At 45.9% G+C, this 16,224-nt stretch overlaps 1 protein-coding gene across 5 annotated transcripts in view; it reads left to right on the top strand.

Annotated features, from left to right (window-relative positions):
* Positions 1–16,224, top strand: part of LOC116661556 (CUB and sushi domain-containing protein 2-like) — a 125,436-nt gene that overhangs the window by 60,216 nt on the left and 48,996 nt on the right. For 4 of the 5 annotated variants that reach the window (XR_004317486.1, XM_032473870.1, XM_032473869.1 and 1 more), the window contains exon 2: positions 452–669. Coding sequence is in view for 4 of the 5 variants with exons in the window: in XM_032473870.1 (XP_032329761.1) it covers positions 452–669 (218 nt within the window). In the remaining variant the exon portion in view is untranslated. Of the gene's footprint in view, positions 1–451; positions 670–10,140; positions 10,902–16,224 lie in introns of those variants that run through there. The other variant, XM_032473873.1, reaches the window with a different exon arrangement.

Below are 16,224 nucleotides of genomic sequence, written 5' to 3'. Positions count from 1 at the left end.
AAACCCCCACTGATGGCTTTCATTTTCTGTGGAGAGTGGGAAGAGAGGGCAGGGGGTAGGAGGAGGGGCCTGGAGGGTCAGGAGGCTGTGGAAAACGGAGCAGGTTTGAAATCATCATTCTAGCATTTAATGTTGTAAAAGAGGTTGTTCCATCTGGGCTGCTGGCCTTTTAGTTCAAACTCCCTGAGCCTTCGTTTCCTACCTCACAGAATTGTTCTGAGGCTTGAGTACAAGGATGCACATTTTGTCACCTGGACAGTGGCCGGCACGAGCCAGCTGGCACTCAGCGTCAGTCACCCCCCTCCCCTCCCTCTGTGCTGAGCACCGAGTGGTTCTGGAGGAAGCCCTTGGAAAAGTGGGTAAATGACCCTCTAACACATTGCTCCCACCTCTCCGGGAGGTTCTCAGAGATCTGCCGGCCATACTGAACCGCTCCCTTTCTCTCTCCCAGGCCAGAACTGCACGTTCCAACTGCAGGGTCCCAATGGGACGGTCGAGAGCCCCGGGTTCCCGTATGGCTACCCCAATTACGCCAACTGCACATGGACCATCACCGCGGAGGACCAGCACAGGATCCAGCTCGTGTTCCAGTCCTTCGCCCTGGAGGAGGACTTTGACGTGCTGTCGGTGTTTGATGGGCCTGCCCCAGCCAGAGAACCTGCGAACCAGGTACCACCCACCCCTTCCCATGGCCGACAGCTGGGCCCTGAGCCAGGCTCACTAAGAGGAAGAACCAACCGGCCAGCTGGGATGAAAGGTTTATGGTCATCAACAAAGATCTCTGTCTTATGAGGCCCGCCCTCAACTCCTCTGCTTTCTTTACATTTCCCCACTCCTTTCTCCTGCTTGGAGGTTCCCAGTAGGCAGGATTGATGGGTAGGACATCTGGCAAGTCTAGATAGAATGCATGTAGAGAAATGCAAGTCCTTCTATTGAAACTGACGTTGCATGCATCTGTGTATATGTCGGTATATCTGTTTGCACACAGAGAAATATATTTTCTTCCTTTGGGCTCAGCAGATGGGAGTTGAAGGCTAATAGTGACTAGGACTTGCATCTTGTCCTCGAAAACCATTAATGCTTTATTGGAATTTGTCTCTGTGTGGTCTTGGCTGTGGATGTAGAATTGGGAATTTAGGGGAAGTTCCCACTGTCTCCAACCCCATGGCAATTGATGGATGAGAAAACTATGAAGAGGGCGAAATATCAAGGAGGGAGACAGGGAAGGAGGCCTCTGCAGAAGGGACAGGCTTTTCTGGGGCAAAGGTAAAGATCCCGGAGTCACAGCCCTCCAGGTTTTGTTGCCCTGGCGGCCTGCCATGCTTCATCACCAGTCTTGTCCTGGTCCTGCCGGATAGGCTTTGGGCTCCCCAGGGAGACAAAGAGTTAATGGTTTACCAGCCAAGCCCTGGGGAGCCCAGGGTGCTAACTGATGGTGCACTAATGAGCAGTTCCCTGCCAAGCCCTTAACCTCAAGGCTTTGTCTGAGATGCTCTTGGAGCAGAGTCACAAACAGCATTCCCAGGACAGCACCAGCCCTCTTCCCGCTCACTCCCTGCCCTCTCAGGCAGTGCGGAGCTGAGACTGCCAAGCCTGCAGCAGGGACGGGCCTCTGGGACTCCCCTGACTAGTAGCCCCTCTTGGACAAGACCGGGCCTGTCCATCCACCCTTGACATTCCACAGTGATTGGTGATTGGCGCACAGTAGGTGTTCAGTGAAACTTGGATGTAGGGACTGGAGTCCTCCTCACTGACTCATCCCCTAAATGTTTCATGAACACCTACTACATCCCAGACACTGGCCTGGGTGCTGGGGAGGCAGCAGGGAGCAAAACAAAGCCACTGTCTTCCTGGAGGTTACATGCTAACTGGGGAGGCAGGCCTGGACTTGAATGTGTGAATTTAGAGTTCAAGGACATCGGGGCTAGAGATATAAAATCGGGAGACTGGGACTGGATTGTACTTAAAACCATGAGCCTGAATGAAGGCCCATGGGAGTGAGTCCCCTGCATCAGATGTCCAGCTCAGGTGACACCATCTGTAGGGCACCCACATAGACGCTTGCTGATGAATGTGAAAGACAGAAAGGCAGATCAGGCCAGGGAGGCAGTTGGTTGGGGTGCAGATGGCTGAAGTTACCTTCCAGCTCTTTTTGCTCTTAAGGCAGAGTTCGCGCATGTGTGGTCAGAGCTCTATTTTCTGACACTTGGGTTTTCTGATTCTGAGAGTGAAGTGTACAAGACCCCAGAGGTGAGGATTGCTCTGGCCTGGAAGGGTGGGGGTTTCCATGACCTAGGGAGATGGTCCTGGCAGAGAAGGCCCTGGATGTGTTCCCAGCCAGGGCACAGCCCACGCTGGCCAACCAGCCATGTTTAATTAAGGCTCCCATTACCTTCACTGGGTCACCCCCTGCTTGGGCCCCTCGTCCCTGTCATCTTCCTGATGTGCTCATTTTGGTTCATCTCAGAATCTTACACAGTTTTCCCACGCAAGCTCTCTGCCTCCACAGTATCTGAGATCCCATCTCCTTTCTAGCATCTGCTCTGTGCATTTGTGTTTTCTTTCTTTTTACTCAATTGGTCTTGCTGGAAGTTTGCCTGTTTTATGTGTCTTTCCAAAGTTCCAACTCTAAGGCTATCAATTTTATTCCTTTCCTATTATCTAACTTACTGATTCCTTTATCTTTATTCATTCTTCTCTCCCACTTACCTGTGGCTGGTGTTGCTCTTTTGTTGTTTCCATGAATTGAATTAGTTTCACTATTTCTTGTTTGAGAATAAAAACATTAAGAGGCATTTATCCCTAAGTACAACTTTGACCATATCCCATAAATTTTGATGGATAGTTGATATTTTAGAAACAGTCTCTAATTGCAGTTTTGTTCCTTCCTTCCTTGACTCTAGTGTTTTTTTTTCCCTCAAATTTTCCAAGTAGTATTTTTTATACTCAAGAAGTTATTATCTAGTTGTATTGCATTATGACCAGATTATGATTTCTATTTTGGGAAATTTGTTGACTTTTTTCTCTCAGTATAAGATCATTTTTTGGTAAATGTTCAATGACTATTTGAGAAAAATATACTCTGCAGTTGAAGGGTGAAAAAATTCGTGTTACTAATATTGTTTGATTTTTCTAATTTCTTGTTCATTGTCTAAGTGATGTCTGTCAAGGATCAGCAATGTGTTGTCTTCACATTTTCACTATTGTCTTTGACAATGTCTCCTTTTATCCCTAGGTTTATACTCTTCAGCATGTCAGTATTTTTAAACATCAGATCTTCAGAGTGAATTATAGTTTTTTCAGAATAAAAGTTATCTGTATCCCCCATTTTTTTGCCTAAATTCTACTTTGACGGCGATAGTACCACTTTTGTTTTCTTTTGCATTTATTGTCCATCCTTGTCAATGCCTCTATTTTTAATACTTCTATGTCATTGCTTTATATGTATCGCTTAGATTTTTGTTTTTAAATCTTTTGTGAAGGTTTTTATTCTTTAACAGAAAAGTTTAATTCACTCAGACTTTTTGGTGATTAACTGCTGTGTTTGTTCTTATATAATATTTAATACTTTCTCTTTTTAAGCTTCCTTCCTTACTTTCCTTATTTCCATTTTTTCACCTTTAAGTGCAAGTTTTCTTTACCTCTTCTATGATTTTTATTCCCTTAGTGGTTAATGTTACTTCTTGAGAGCACATTTTAAGCTGTATTTTTCTGTTAACATCCTGTCTAGTGGGTCTCATTCTTAGGTGTCACCAGTGCTGCATCTTGTAGAAATTCCTTGCTGTTTGTAGCATGTAGGTGCATGTCTCTTTTTCCTAGTTTCCCACCTGGGCATATATAGTCTCTCTTTTTACATACCTTATATTATTTCCATGAGAATTTAGGAGGTCCAGATTGAAGGAGAGTTTAGGGGAGTTTAACATGTTGTCTTGACTCTCCATCTTGATCTGGAAATTTCTCTTAAGATTTTTATTCTTTTTGATGCTATTGTGAATAGAGTTATTTTATTTTTGGATTATTTATTGCTAATATGTAGAAATACAACTGAGTTTTGTGTATTAATCTTGTATCCTGTGACCTTGCTGGACTTGTTATTAATAGCGCAGATAGATTTTTTTTTAATATCTGTCAATAAAAATGGTTTTAGTATTTCCTTTCTAATCTGGATGCTGTTTATTTATTTATGCTTAACTGCAGTGGATAAAATCTCCAGTACAGTATGATTAGAAATGCTGAGGGTGGACATCCTTACTTTGTTCCTGATCTTAAAATGTTCAGTTTTCCATCATGAAGTATGCTGTTAGCCGTAGGCATCTGGTAGACGCCCTTCTCATGAAGATTGTTTAAGCAGAGGATTTTGGCATAATCTGGCTGCAGTGTGGAAAATGCATTGGGGTGGGGGCCAGACTGGTGGCTGCCAGGCCAGGCAAGAGATGGTGGTGGCCTGAGCTAGAGGAGATGGCCTGGGTTTGTATGATATTATGGGAAAGTGTGGTCCCTGGAGTTCAGCGGGGATTTACAGGAATTGTGGAGTGGGTGCATGACAAAGGAAGGGGTGGAGGATGAGTCCACGGTGTCTGGCTTGGAAGCAGAAAACATGGTGTGAATTCCAGTTCTCCAGTAAAATGTGTTCTCCAGGGTATTTTGTACACTGATATTTTCTTCATTCATCTCCAAGAACAGGTAGGTCACCTCCTCTCACGGTGTATTTCTGTGAGACAGTAGGGTACGGTGGTGACAAGCCTAGATTTATACACAGCTGGCTTCTGCATTTATCTGTGCTGTGACCTGTGCAAGGTTTGGCTTCTCTGAGCCTCATCTGTAAAATGGAGGTGACACTGACCCGCCTTATGGGGTTGTTGAACGTGAGCCACCTACTCTACATCCCTGAGTGCTCCGTAAACATTATCTGCATCCTTCCACGTCCTTCCTTCTGTTCTTAAGACCTAGGAACTCAGGCTGCTCTAGAGGGCTTTGGCACCTGTCACGACACTTCCTCTGTGGTCCACCCATTTTAGATCAGATATGGAGGATGGACACGGAACAAGGGGGTGGGCTCAGGAGAAGTCATTCCTTGTGGGTGGCGATACAGATCGCACGGTAGCCCAGCAGTGGGGCAGGGCTGGCAGGAAGCCTGCAGCAGGGTCCTCTCTGCATCACTGGGGCTTTCTGTCTCAGACTTGACAGGCGCTAAGTTTTCAGTTCTGTTCTTTGTGCATTTTAATGCATTTCTCCTTTCTTCCCTTCCCTTCAATCCTTTCCCCTTTGTTTGTGGATGCATTCCAACAAAAGGCTAAAGCGTCACCACCCCACCTCACTCCCCAACCTCTTTAAACTCACCTTTCTCCACCTGCTTGCTCGTGGGTTGTGTTGTGAGCAATGAGTTTCCCTCCTGGTTAGATTCTAAGCTACTCGAGGCTGGGAGTCAATCCTTCTACAATGTTTGGCTGTGGCCGAGCCATGCGGTGAAATATACATCTTGCACGTGGGTGATGTGAGTTTGAGTTCCAGCTCCTCGCTAGCCACTTGGCATAGACAAGTCACTTTGATTCATATCCTCAGTATCCTCATCCATGAAGTGGGTATTTCAGTATCTACCTTTAGATTGGTTGGTGAGGGTTACATTAAATAATGTGCACAAACTGTTGAATTGTGATGAGATATAAATAAAAGGAATACTTGTATGTTGGTAGAAAAACATTGGAAAACACAATTAAAGCAAAAAGACATACACACAAAAACCCAGTAAATTTATAAGACATGAGGTAGAACAGTGGTTGTCAACTGAAAGTGATTTTGACCCCCAGGAGACATTTGACAATGTCTGGAAACACTTTTTATTGTCACAGTTGGAGAGGAGCCATGGGACCTAGTGGGTCCAGGCCAGGGATGCTGCTAAACATCCTACCACGCACAGGACAGCCGCCAACAACCAATGCCAGTGGTGCTGAGGCTGAGAAATCCCAAGGTAGGTGATTAAGGAGCTAAGGTCTTTAGACATCCATAAGTGCTAACCCTACTTCTGTGTCAGGGACCTTGGACAAGTGAGTCAACCCATCTGAGCCTCAATTTCCTCCTCTGCAAAATGGGGAACTCTCAGGGATGCTCTGTAGCGGCAGTTGCACCTGGCATCGTTAGCGAAGAGGTGCCAACAGGCTCACTGCACACAGCTTGTTCTACATGCAGATGCCATTCATCTCCCAATGACTCCCTTTCTCCACCAGGAGTTCATTGCCATCTTCTTGAAAGCATCTCACATTTCATCTAAAGCTAGTCACAAGCAGCAACATCCCAGGGTGCCAGAAGGCAGCATCTGGCTGCTTGAAATTAAATTTACAATAGAAGCTGATCAGATTCTTCTCATAATGGATCAGGGTGGGAAATGGGGGCAGGAGCTGGTCCTGAAGGCTGGGGAGCCTGTAGGAGTTTGGAAATTAGCAAGAAAAGAACAAAGAGCCTCCCAGATAACGCAATGTCAGCCCTGCCTGGATGAATTACTGAAACAATCCCCACATCCTGGCTTTTGCACAATTAGCTGGCCTTTCTGGGCTGGCAAGCATCCTATTGTACTGCGGTTTAATGTGGGATGAAGTTTTCTAATGGAATGCGAGCAAACATCATCTATGGAGATGCTGCTGATAAACGACATCACTGTGTGTTGGCGGGTTTGCAGGGCATGGGTGATGACTGCGTCCGTTAAGCACAGCTAAGCATCCCTCAGTTTAGACATCTGGGCTCAAGTGGTGGGAAACACTGCAACTCGTTCCCTCCTATTACTGGCAATACACATTCTGTCGTCAGCCTAAGGTGGAATGCAGTTTTAGTCATATGGGGCTGGTGACAGATTTCACTCAACTGGCATTAGACACCTGTTTGGAAGTTGTAAAAAATCCACAAATTTGCCAGATTTAATGTCTTCTTATGGCTATGTATTGCAGCAGAGGCCCCTAAAGGACCTGCCTGTTGGATTCCTTAAAAAGTGTGTCTTGCACATCCATAGGGTTGTCCTTGGAGGGTGCTCTCCCCAGAGTGCCTTAAGAATGTGCTCTTGTGGGCAGGAGGTGGCTGGAAGGGCCCGTGGGGATGCGGGGGCATCCTTGTTGAGGACTGAAACAGAGGGAGGACACTGGAAAGGAGAAAGAAGAAATGATGCCACTGAGCACCTCTTACGGGCCAGACACCATGCTAGACACATTCATTCATCCACTCATTCACCCATGGCCATTTATTCAACGTTTACTGAATGCCTACCAGGAGCGCAGTTATAGCAGTTAACAAGACAGCCTCTGCTTTCAAGGAACTTTCAGTCTCTTTAGGGAGGCAGATAGTAAGCAGGCAAAGATAGTCCAGGAGACTACGGCTGGGGAACCTGACCTAGTCTTGGGGAGATATTTGTAGATGCTGATCTGTGGGTCTAGGATGCCCTCCCTCCGTCTGCCCCTTTGCTTAGTTACTGCTCACTCACTTTTCATATCTCAATTCACCTGTCACTCTCTCACTTGGGAACTCCTCTGAGACACCCCTGCTTTCCAACCTGGGCAGACTGACCTGTGATGCCCCTCAGGTCCCGCACATCCATCCTTCACGGCTTTACAGGTTCATGTGTGTGATTCTTCGATTTCTGCCCATTCGCTCACAAGGCTGTAATGCCCCTTGACTACAGGGACTGGTTCTGTTTTACTTCTCCATTGCATCTCTGGGGTCTGGCCCATAGGAGGTGCTCAACAAATGTTTAGGGAGTGAATGAATGAGTGCTCTCAGGAGGAAGGGATCCCTAATAGGGTGTGGAAGGAGGAGGGGTGGGGAGAGTGTTTTAAGCCAAGAGAATGGTATGTGCTCAGGTCAAGGCAAAATCGGGAGAAAGGTGAGGTGCAGAGGGTCCACTGTGGGTGGGGTGTTGTGGGGAGGTGGGGGCATGGCCGGACCAGATCACCAGGGGCCTTATATGCCATGCTGGGAGCTTGTCACATGTCCCTTGGAAGTGGGGGCACACCAAAAGATCTTAAACAGGCTTTACACATGTTATGTAACGATTCAACAACTCCCACATGAGATGGGGAGTATTAATTTTCTTTGCAGAGGTTAAGTAAGCATCTCTTAGCTGCTAAGTGGCTAGTGGAGGAGGGGACAATGGGTCTCCTAGGGCCAACCAGGCTTTTTTCCCCACACCAAGATGCCTTCTCACTGCTTTGGATTCATTTGCATTCACTCCATTTCTTTTTAAAAAATTCATTCCATTTTCCTTTTCAAGCTGTTTCTTTAAAATAGTAAAAGTAACAGGAACTCACTACTTTAAGAAAGTCGAGCAGTGCAGCAATGTCTAGAGTGAAGAAATGCGAGCATCTCCTTTGCTGGGCCCTTGTCCTCGCCCTGCTCCCTGAAGGTAACCACTGTTAACAGTTTGGTATGTGTCCAATTTCTTTTTAAATAAAGATTCATTAAACTGCCCATGAGGCTTATTGGGGCATCCATCAGCCCTTTAAAAATTGTTCTGATGAATTAAGTGTAAACTAATTAGAAACATGGATTCAATTACCCTCGAAACACACAAGGGTTTAATAATTAATAGGAAGAGGGCTTGAGGCCAAAAGCATTATGGATTTTATCAAACCCCTAACATCTGAAAAGTAAATATGTTTGATTCATCCTAAATGCGGGCAAATTTGCCATCCGGAGGCAAACCTGTTGGTAGGAGCTTCCTATTTAATCAGGAAAGTTATCTGTGATTAATAAAGAGTTAGCAGAGGCCAAGGCCTGGGGGCTGCTGCCTGGCACAGGACAGCAGCCTGTCTTTCTGGGTTACTGCAGTTGGCTTGGTTCATGACATCTCTCCAGGCAAGCTTTGAGGGGCCTGCTGAGGTCCCCAGTGAGATCGCCGAACCCTCCTGTGGGCCCAGAGCTCCTGGGGGGCAGTACTGGGCCAAGATACACTCTAGGGCTTTTAGGGGAAACATTCTGTTTATCTCCTTGAACTATGAGCTCTGATGACTTAGATGGACTTAGAGGAGGGTCAGGAGGGTTGGAATAAATATTTATCTGTTGAGTGCCAGATGCTGTATGTACCATGTCTCATTTGGTCTTCATGATTTTCTCGGATTCTTACTCGGAAGTAAGAATTATCATCTTTACTTTTATTCCTCAGGAAACTGAGTCTCAGAGAGGCTATGTGCCTTGGGACAGCTGAATTCAGACCCCAGATCTGCTTGACACCCATGTTCACACAAGTGGGCACAACCACACCAGGGATGAAGGGGGCTGCAGAAGGGAGGAAGCAGGGTCTGCTGGGCTCAGGGCTCAGGATACCAACTGCAGTGACCCATGGGCAGCCACGTGCTCCATCCCCTAATGCCAAAGGGTGGGTTTGGGCAGACGTGGTGGGGGAGGGGTTGGCAGCGGGTGATATACAAAGCCAGGTGGGCAGCAGTGTTGGGGTCCTGAGCAATCTCTCCATTCACAGCAGGACCCTGTGGTTCAAGGTCAAAGCGATGCTGTGGCAAAGACTCACCTCCATCGTTTGCCAAGTCCGCTACTTAATAGCAGCCAAAATTTAAGGCCCCGCAGAGCCTGAGTCTTGGGCCAAAAGGCTTTGCTGCCTACATCCCTCCCCATGATCAGGTCCTGCCCACAGTGTCACCAGGTGTTGTCAAAGATGCAATATTACCCCAGAACAGAGTTGGCTTCCCCTTGACCCTCATCTGCCCCTTTCTTGCAAGTGGTGGCCCACAGAGGTGTTCCTGAAATAGGAACATGTCCCCTTCTTTATTTTCAACTCTTATTCCCTGAACCTTTGGGGCAACAGAAATCAAGGTGCAAGGGGCCCTGGTAACCCGGGGATGTTGTCCTCAGGGTAGAGGCAGATTTGGACTTGCAATTTTAGCATTTGGTCCATTTCTCAGGAGAAATGGTACCCAAATAAGCACCTCCCGAGTACTGAGCTCCTCGTTCCCTTAAAGTATTAACATAAAAGCCAATTCACAGCTTTTACGTGAGCAGAGAGCCAAGCTGTTGCTCCCTTGGGTGGATCTGAGCTGCCACAAGAGGAGGTGCCAAGCTCCAGGACTGAGGCGAGGATACCTGGGTTCCATCCCAGCGTGGCCACTGGTTTACTTGTGACCTTCACCAAGTCCCGTCCCTTCTCAGAGCCAGCTGCATTTTCCTGACTTACAAATTGAGGACTGAAGGCCAGGAGAATGCCAAAGCTGCTTCCAGTTCTTAAACTGTGTGATTGAGTGATGCCGGAGATGCATGTAGAAGGGCCATAAAATACTCCTGATCTTCTTGGGTTATTCCTGCCCTATTCAGGTACCGCTCTCGGCCTTTTCAACAGTTTCACCGTTTGTCTTTGGCATAAGGGTTTATCTTCCATGGCCTGATAAGCACTGTGGCAGAGGAGGCTAACTGTCTGCCATCATTCTTGCTCCTCTTCCACAGGGCAGCGTTCTCCGTGGGAAGTAGCCGCCCAGCCAGGGGCAATATCTCTCAGTCTCCTTTGCATCTAGGTGGGGCCGTGTAACTTAGTGGTCAGTAGAAAGTGAATAAAGCATTGTGTACCCTTCGCAGGTGTGGTCCAGAAAAGCTCCCTTGTAATCTGCTCTGTCTCTTTCCCTGGAGACAGGAGATGTAAGAAGCCTGAATGCCTGGATGACTGTGTGAAGTAGAACCCACCCCTACCCCGACTGTTACTGATTGACTGTATTTCAGATAAGTGAGGCATAAACTTGTATACACTCTTGGACCTCCAAGAGTCTGGGGTTTATTTATCACTGTTGTTAGCTATTTCCTCAGCTATTGCAAGCTCTGGGTCTGGGCATTTAGAAATTTATTTTAGAACCTAGAGGTAGGTGAGGATTCTAGATAGCAGAGCCCATTAGCTTTCCAGAATTGGCACTTGGTCTTGTTTGCTTTTAGGGAGATGATAGGCCTGGATGCTCTGGCCTTTGTGCCTAAAAATTAGGCCATTGACTCATAAAGTACGATTTTTTTTTAAGCAGCTTTTTAGTGTGTTCCTGACTTTTGGTGGATTCTTCTTGGCATCAAAATGTGATTCTGGTAGTCCGTATCCCTCTCCCATTGCCTGCATCCCTAGCTGAGCACATGTGTGATGTGGAGGTTAGGAGAGGGGCTTTGGAGCCAGCCTGCCTGTGTTCAAGTTCCAGTCTGCCTCTTAATGGCTGTGTGACATTGAGGAAGTCACTTCAATTTAAGTCTCTGTTACTATATCTACAAAGTTGGGATTTTAATAGTACCTACTCTTCAGGGAAGTTGTGAAGATTCAACTACCCTACAAGGCATAAAGTGTGTAGAAGATGCTGCACATGTGGTAAGCACTCGTTAAATGTTAGTCTTCTTGTCATCATTGTCCTCTCCAAAGCCCATCCCTTCCAGCTTCCTCCACTGTCACCACAATGGTCCAGGCCACCATCATCTTTTGCTATAATTATCACAACAGTCTCCTGCTTGGTCTGCCTGCTCTTGTCTCTGTCACCTTCAGTCTATCCTTAATACCGGGGCTAGAAGGATCTTTTCTTTTTACCCTTTTTAAAGAATACTCATTTATAAAGAAGCTGTGGTATATTTATACAATGGAATACTACTCAGCAATAAAAAAGAATAAAATAATGCCATTTGCAGCAACATGAATGGACCTGGAGATCGTCATTCCAAGCGAAGTAAGACAGAAAGAGAAAAGAAAATACCGTATAGTATCACTCATATGTGGAATCTAAAAAAAAGAAAGAAAGAAAAAAGAGGACACTAATGAACTCATCACCAAAACAGAAACAGACTTGCAGTCATAGTAAACAATCTTATGGTTACTGGGGAAAGGGGGTGGAAGGGGATAAATTTGTAAGTTTGAGATGTACAAATGTTAACCACTATATATGAAAATAGATATAAAACAAATTTATTCTGTATAGCACAGAGGACTATATTCAATATCTTGTAATAATCTTTACTGAAAAAGAATATGAAAATGAATACATGTATATAATATATATTTGCGTGACTGGGACATTATGCTGTACACCAGAAACTGACACAGCATAACTGAACATACTTCAATAAAAAAAGAAAAAAAGCTTAAAAAAAATCACTTTTAATATGTGCTACAATGAAAAAAAAAAAGAATGACCTTTTAATTAAAATAAATAGAACTAGTTTGAGGTTTACAGAAAACTTGTGAAGACGGTACAGAGAATTCCTATGTAATACCCCTCACCCAGAGTCCCTTATTATTAACATCTTACATGTGTCTGGTACTTTTGACACAATTAATGAACCAATATTGATTTGTTATTATTACCGTAAGTCCGTATTTTATTCACATCCCCTAGTAAATTCGTTATTAGTTTTTGCCTAACATCCTGGTTCTGTTCTAGGATCCCATCCGGGATGCCACGTAATGTTTAGTCCTTCTGTCTCCTTAGGCTCTTTTGGCCTAATTCCAGGGTACAGGTACAGTGGTTTCAGAATTGTTAACCTGAACCCCATGGAAAACAACTTTTCAACTAGAGGACAGTGATTATGTATAGATCTTTTGCCTTTAGTCTTACAGGTTCCTCTAATTTTCAAAGTTACTTAGATCAGCACTATGAGGAAAATACACATCAGGGAAGGAGTGTGAAGTGTAAGGGGTAAAATTTTAATAGGGTGGCCAAGGAAGCTGTCACTGAGAAGGGGACTTTCGAGTAAAACCCTGAAACAGGGTGTCCTTGGTGTCTCCGCTCATCTTCAGGTGGCTCCACGGCACCTGTTGTGTTGGGTTATGAGCCTTACCTGTGTTCCCTTTCCCAGGGCCTCACAGGTTTTATTATGGGAACTGAAGGAAGAGGAAACATAAGTATTCATTGGTAACTTCAGGTGACATGATAGACACTCAGGCACAAGTTATGGCTTCTGTCCCGTAGAGCTGTGCTGACTGAGGTGCCCAGGGTAATGTGACCGAGGCAGAGAAGGCTGGTGAAGTCACAGAAGCGATTTCTGATCTCATGTTGCCCCTGAGTATCTTGGAGGCTGGAGGCTGGCAGTGCTGTGTCTTCAATCCTGCCTGTAGGTTTGTGTCAGCACGCTCCTCTTCCCTGGCCCCTCCTGATTTGGTCTTTCCCATCGCCATCGCCATCACCATTTTCATCCCTTAATGAGCAGTGGTTGTCTTATCAAGAAGCCTTATCAGGGAAGGAAGGGTATCCATTTGGCTCCACCTTTCCATTTTGATATTTTGTCCCAAAGGGCTCTCCACTGGTGATCTGAGGGCTTTGTGATCCCCTGGCCAATTGGTAGCAGCACATTCAACTTCTCTCTTCTCCAAAGTCTGGCAGCCACACATCCCAGACAAGGTGGATCCTACTCTTACATAAATCTGACACAGCAAAGGGGAAAGGTGACAGATTCTGGCTCCAAGAGTCCAGCTGTATTTCACTCATAACAGAAACTCATCCCTGTCCGCAGATAAATTGAGAAAGCTGCCCAGACCCTTGTTTAGTGGAGGAATGAAGACCAGAGGAGTTCTTGCAGACGAAGGCAGGCTTGGAAACACCCCCCTTTGACTACGTAATATTGCTCCTCCCTATTCTGTTTGGTTGCTTGAGCTTCCCAGGCACCTTGTGTTGTTTACTTCTCAACAGTTGCATGAGTTTCTTTTTGGGTCCCATTTTGCAGGAGAGAAAGATGAGGTTCAGAATGACGAATAAGTACAATGTCAACAAGAGGCGGCCGAGTTCTCAGCTTTTTATCCCTGCTCTTTTGTCAGTGCCCTGCAGGCGTCTAGATGATGATGCAATGGGGGGTGGAAGGAAGGCAGCCTAAGCACAGAGCCATCCAGCCTAAAGGACCACGATGGATGAGAGGGAAACTATAAGAAATGTGACCCCGCTTCCACAGCTCCCCGCCACCCCGCCAGTATTAGAATTTACCTGAATTTGGGCAAAAAGGACAGGAGAATGGAATGACTGTCTTCTCTCTGCTGTGCTGTTCCCCCATGTAAGCTAGGTGACGACCTCGACATGGCAGATTATTTGCACAACCCCAAAGGAGTGGGTTCCTTCTATTTTGGAGTATGTAGAAGAGTAAAGATTTTCTTTAATTAGATAGTGCCAGATAGATTTAATTAAAGCTTCAAACCTGCAATTTCCTTTGTTTGATTGATCAGTTGGTGCTGATTGCCTGGAGTAATTATGGAGGGGGAGGTGGAGTTTTCAAAGCCTGGTAGTAATAAGAAGTAGCCTGAGTCAACCCCTGGATACTTGTTGTCAGAGTGGTTTCTGAAAAGGTTTAAATTGCACAAATGTTTGCTGGCCGGTCAAATGAAAAATAAGGTCTCTAAATTACACTTCCGTCTAAATCGGGCTCCTGGCTGATGTGCTTCTGTAGAAAAGTTCCCTTTCCCCTCCTTTCTCCAAATGTAACCATGCCCGTGAGACCAGGTGGTATTCTGTTATTTTTGTCTTTCTTTTGTGAAATAATTGAAGCACACTGTTGGGAGTGTCTGTTAATGGCCTTTTTCAATTGCGGGAGCCCTTGGAGGGGCAGGAGAGAAAGACAGCCTCCTGTCATCTCAGTGTGAATTTAGAGAACTCAGAAGGAGTTTTGAAGTCAGGCAGTCCTGGGTTTGAATCCCAGCCTGGGACCTTGGGTAAGTGCCTATTTTCCTCATCTGCAAAACAGGAGAGTTGTTGAGAAGAACAGATGAGGTGTGTATGTACAGCTAGTGCCCAACCTGTGGTGGGTTCTCACTGATCGTCCATCTCTTCCCCTTTCTGTGCTCCGTCACCTCTTGGAGTTACCCCCATGGAAGCTCTGTGAGCTCAGGAGACCAGAGCCGTCTTGCTCACCATCGCAAAACAGCCCCTGGTGCTGTGCTTGGTATAGGGTGGGTCTCGGCAAATATTTGCCCAGTGGATGAATAAATGAATGAATACCATGTGCATTTAGGTCTCCCCCAAAGTAGGTAACACCATCACAAGGTGGAAGAGAGGGCTTCATTCATGAAACCCTGAGGGCATTTGGTCCCCATTGGACACAGTATGAAGAGTGCGGTGGCGGCTGCCAATTGAGAGCCTGGGTGGGAGACACCGTTCTCTTTTCTTCCGAACTGGCCAAACCATGCCAGGACAGGAGACCGAGTGTTCCCCTCCGTTACACACTGGGAGGGGATGCTAAGGATGATCGTCACTACTGTCACAGCATTTTAAAATGTTGGAGTTAAGAAAGCAAAGCGAAGCAAGCTACAGAATTGACTGTGCATGGGGTGCATCACTAAGGAAGAACATATACCCGGGTGGAAATGATTACAGGGAAAGACAGCAGCCTGCTAATAATATAGGCATTAGGATTGATTATAAATTATTTAGTCATCTTTATTTAAAATTTTTTGTCATATTGTGGTTTTATTTTTATAGTAAGAATGCATTCTCAATTAATACAAAGTTCAATGTAGAGGGAAAAACTTAACTCTGTTGCTCTCCACGCATGCCCATGGAGGGACCATGACAAACTGAAGTGGGTCCAAAGGAGAATGACCAGGATGGAGAGGGATTTTGTTTATGTTGCAAGATGGAAGTTGAAGGACTCCGGGGTATTTACTTGGAGGAAGGAGACTCTTAGGGGAGATGATAGCTGTTGTCAAAGGCTTGGGGAGAGGACTCAAAAGCTGACATCAGATGGCAGCACTCAGGCTGTGAAATGGAAAGGACAAGGGAGCAAACTTCAGGTCACATGGAACTCTAGTATCTCTCTAGAAGTGGGGCTCCCTGCCTCACGAGGCACCAAGCTTCCTGCTTCTGGAAGAATCAGTGCAGACGCCGGGGCTCCCAGGGATGTCCCCCTCTGGGCCACAGATACCCTGCCTGTCCAGCAGAAACTGTTGCTCTATAGATCAGTGATGCTCCACCTAGGGACATGCCTCCCCATCTCTACCTGGACCCCAGGAGTGAGAGAAGTGATGTTGCATCAAATATTCTAGGAAGGAGCCGGAGGGGAGGTAGACGTGCAGTTTCAAAAGCATCTTCAGAATAACCATTCCTTTGATTTGTTTGTATTCATTTTATTTTGAAATTTTAAACCTCATTAAAGAAGGAAGTGATCATTTTCTGTGGATCACAAGGGGCCTCAGGGCTTTAAAAGATTGACACACTTGTTCAGATGGGTGCTTAGCAAACTTGAGCGTGCATGCAGGTCACCTGGGGACTTGGGGAAGGTGCCAGTTCAGATTCTGCAGATCCAGGG

The sequence above is a fragment of the Camelus ferus genome, chromosome 35, assembly GCF_009834535.1.
Source record: "Camelus ferus isolate YT-003-E chromosome 35, BCGSAC_Cfer_1.0, whole genome shotgun sequence".
Classification (NCBI taxonomy): Eukaryota; Metazoa; Chordata; class Mammalia; order Artiodactyla; family Camelidae; genus Camelus; species Camelus ferus.
The sequence above is the reverse complement of the archived record's forward strand: the minus strand, read 5'-3'. Positions and strand labels throughout refer to the sequence as shown.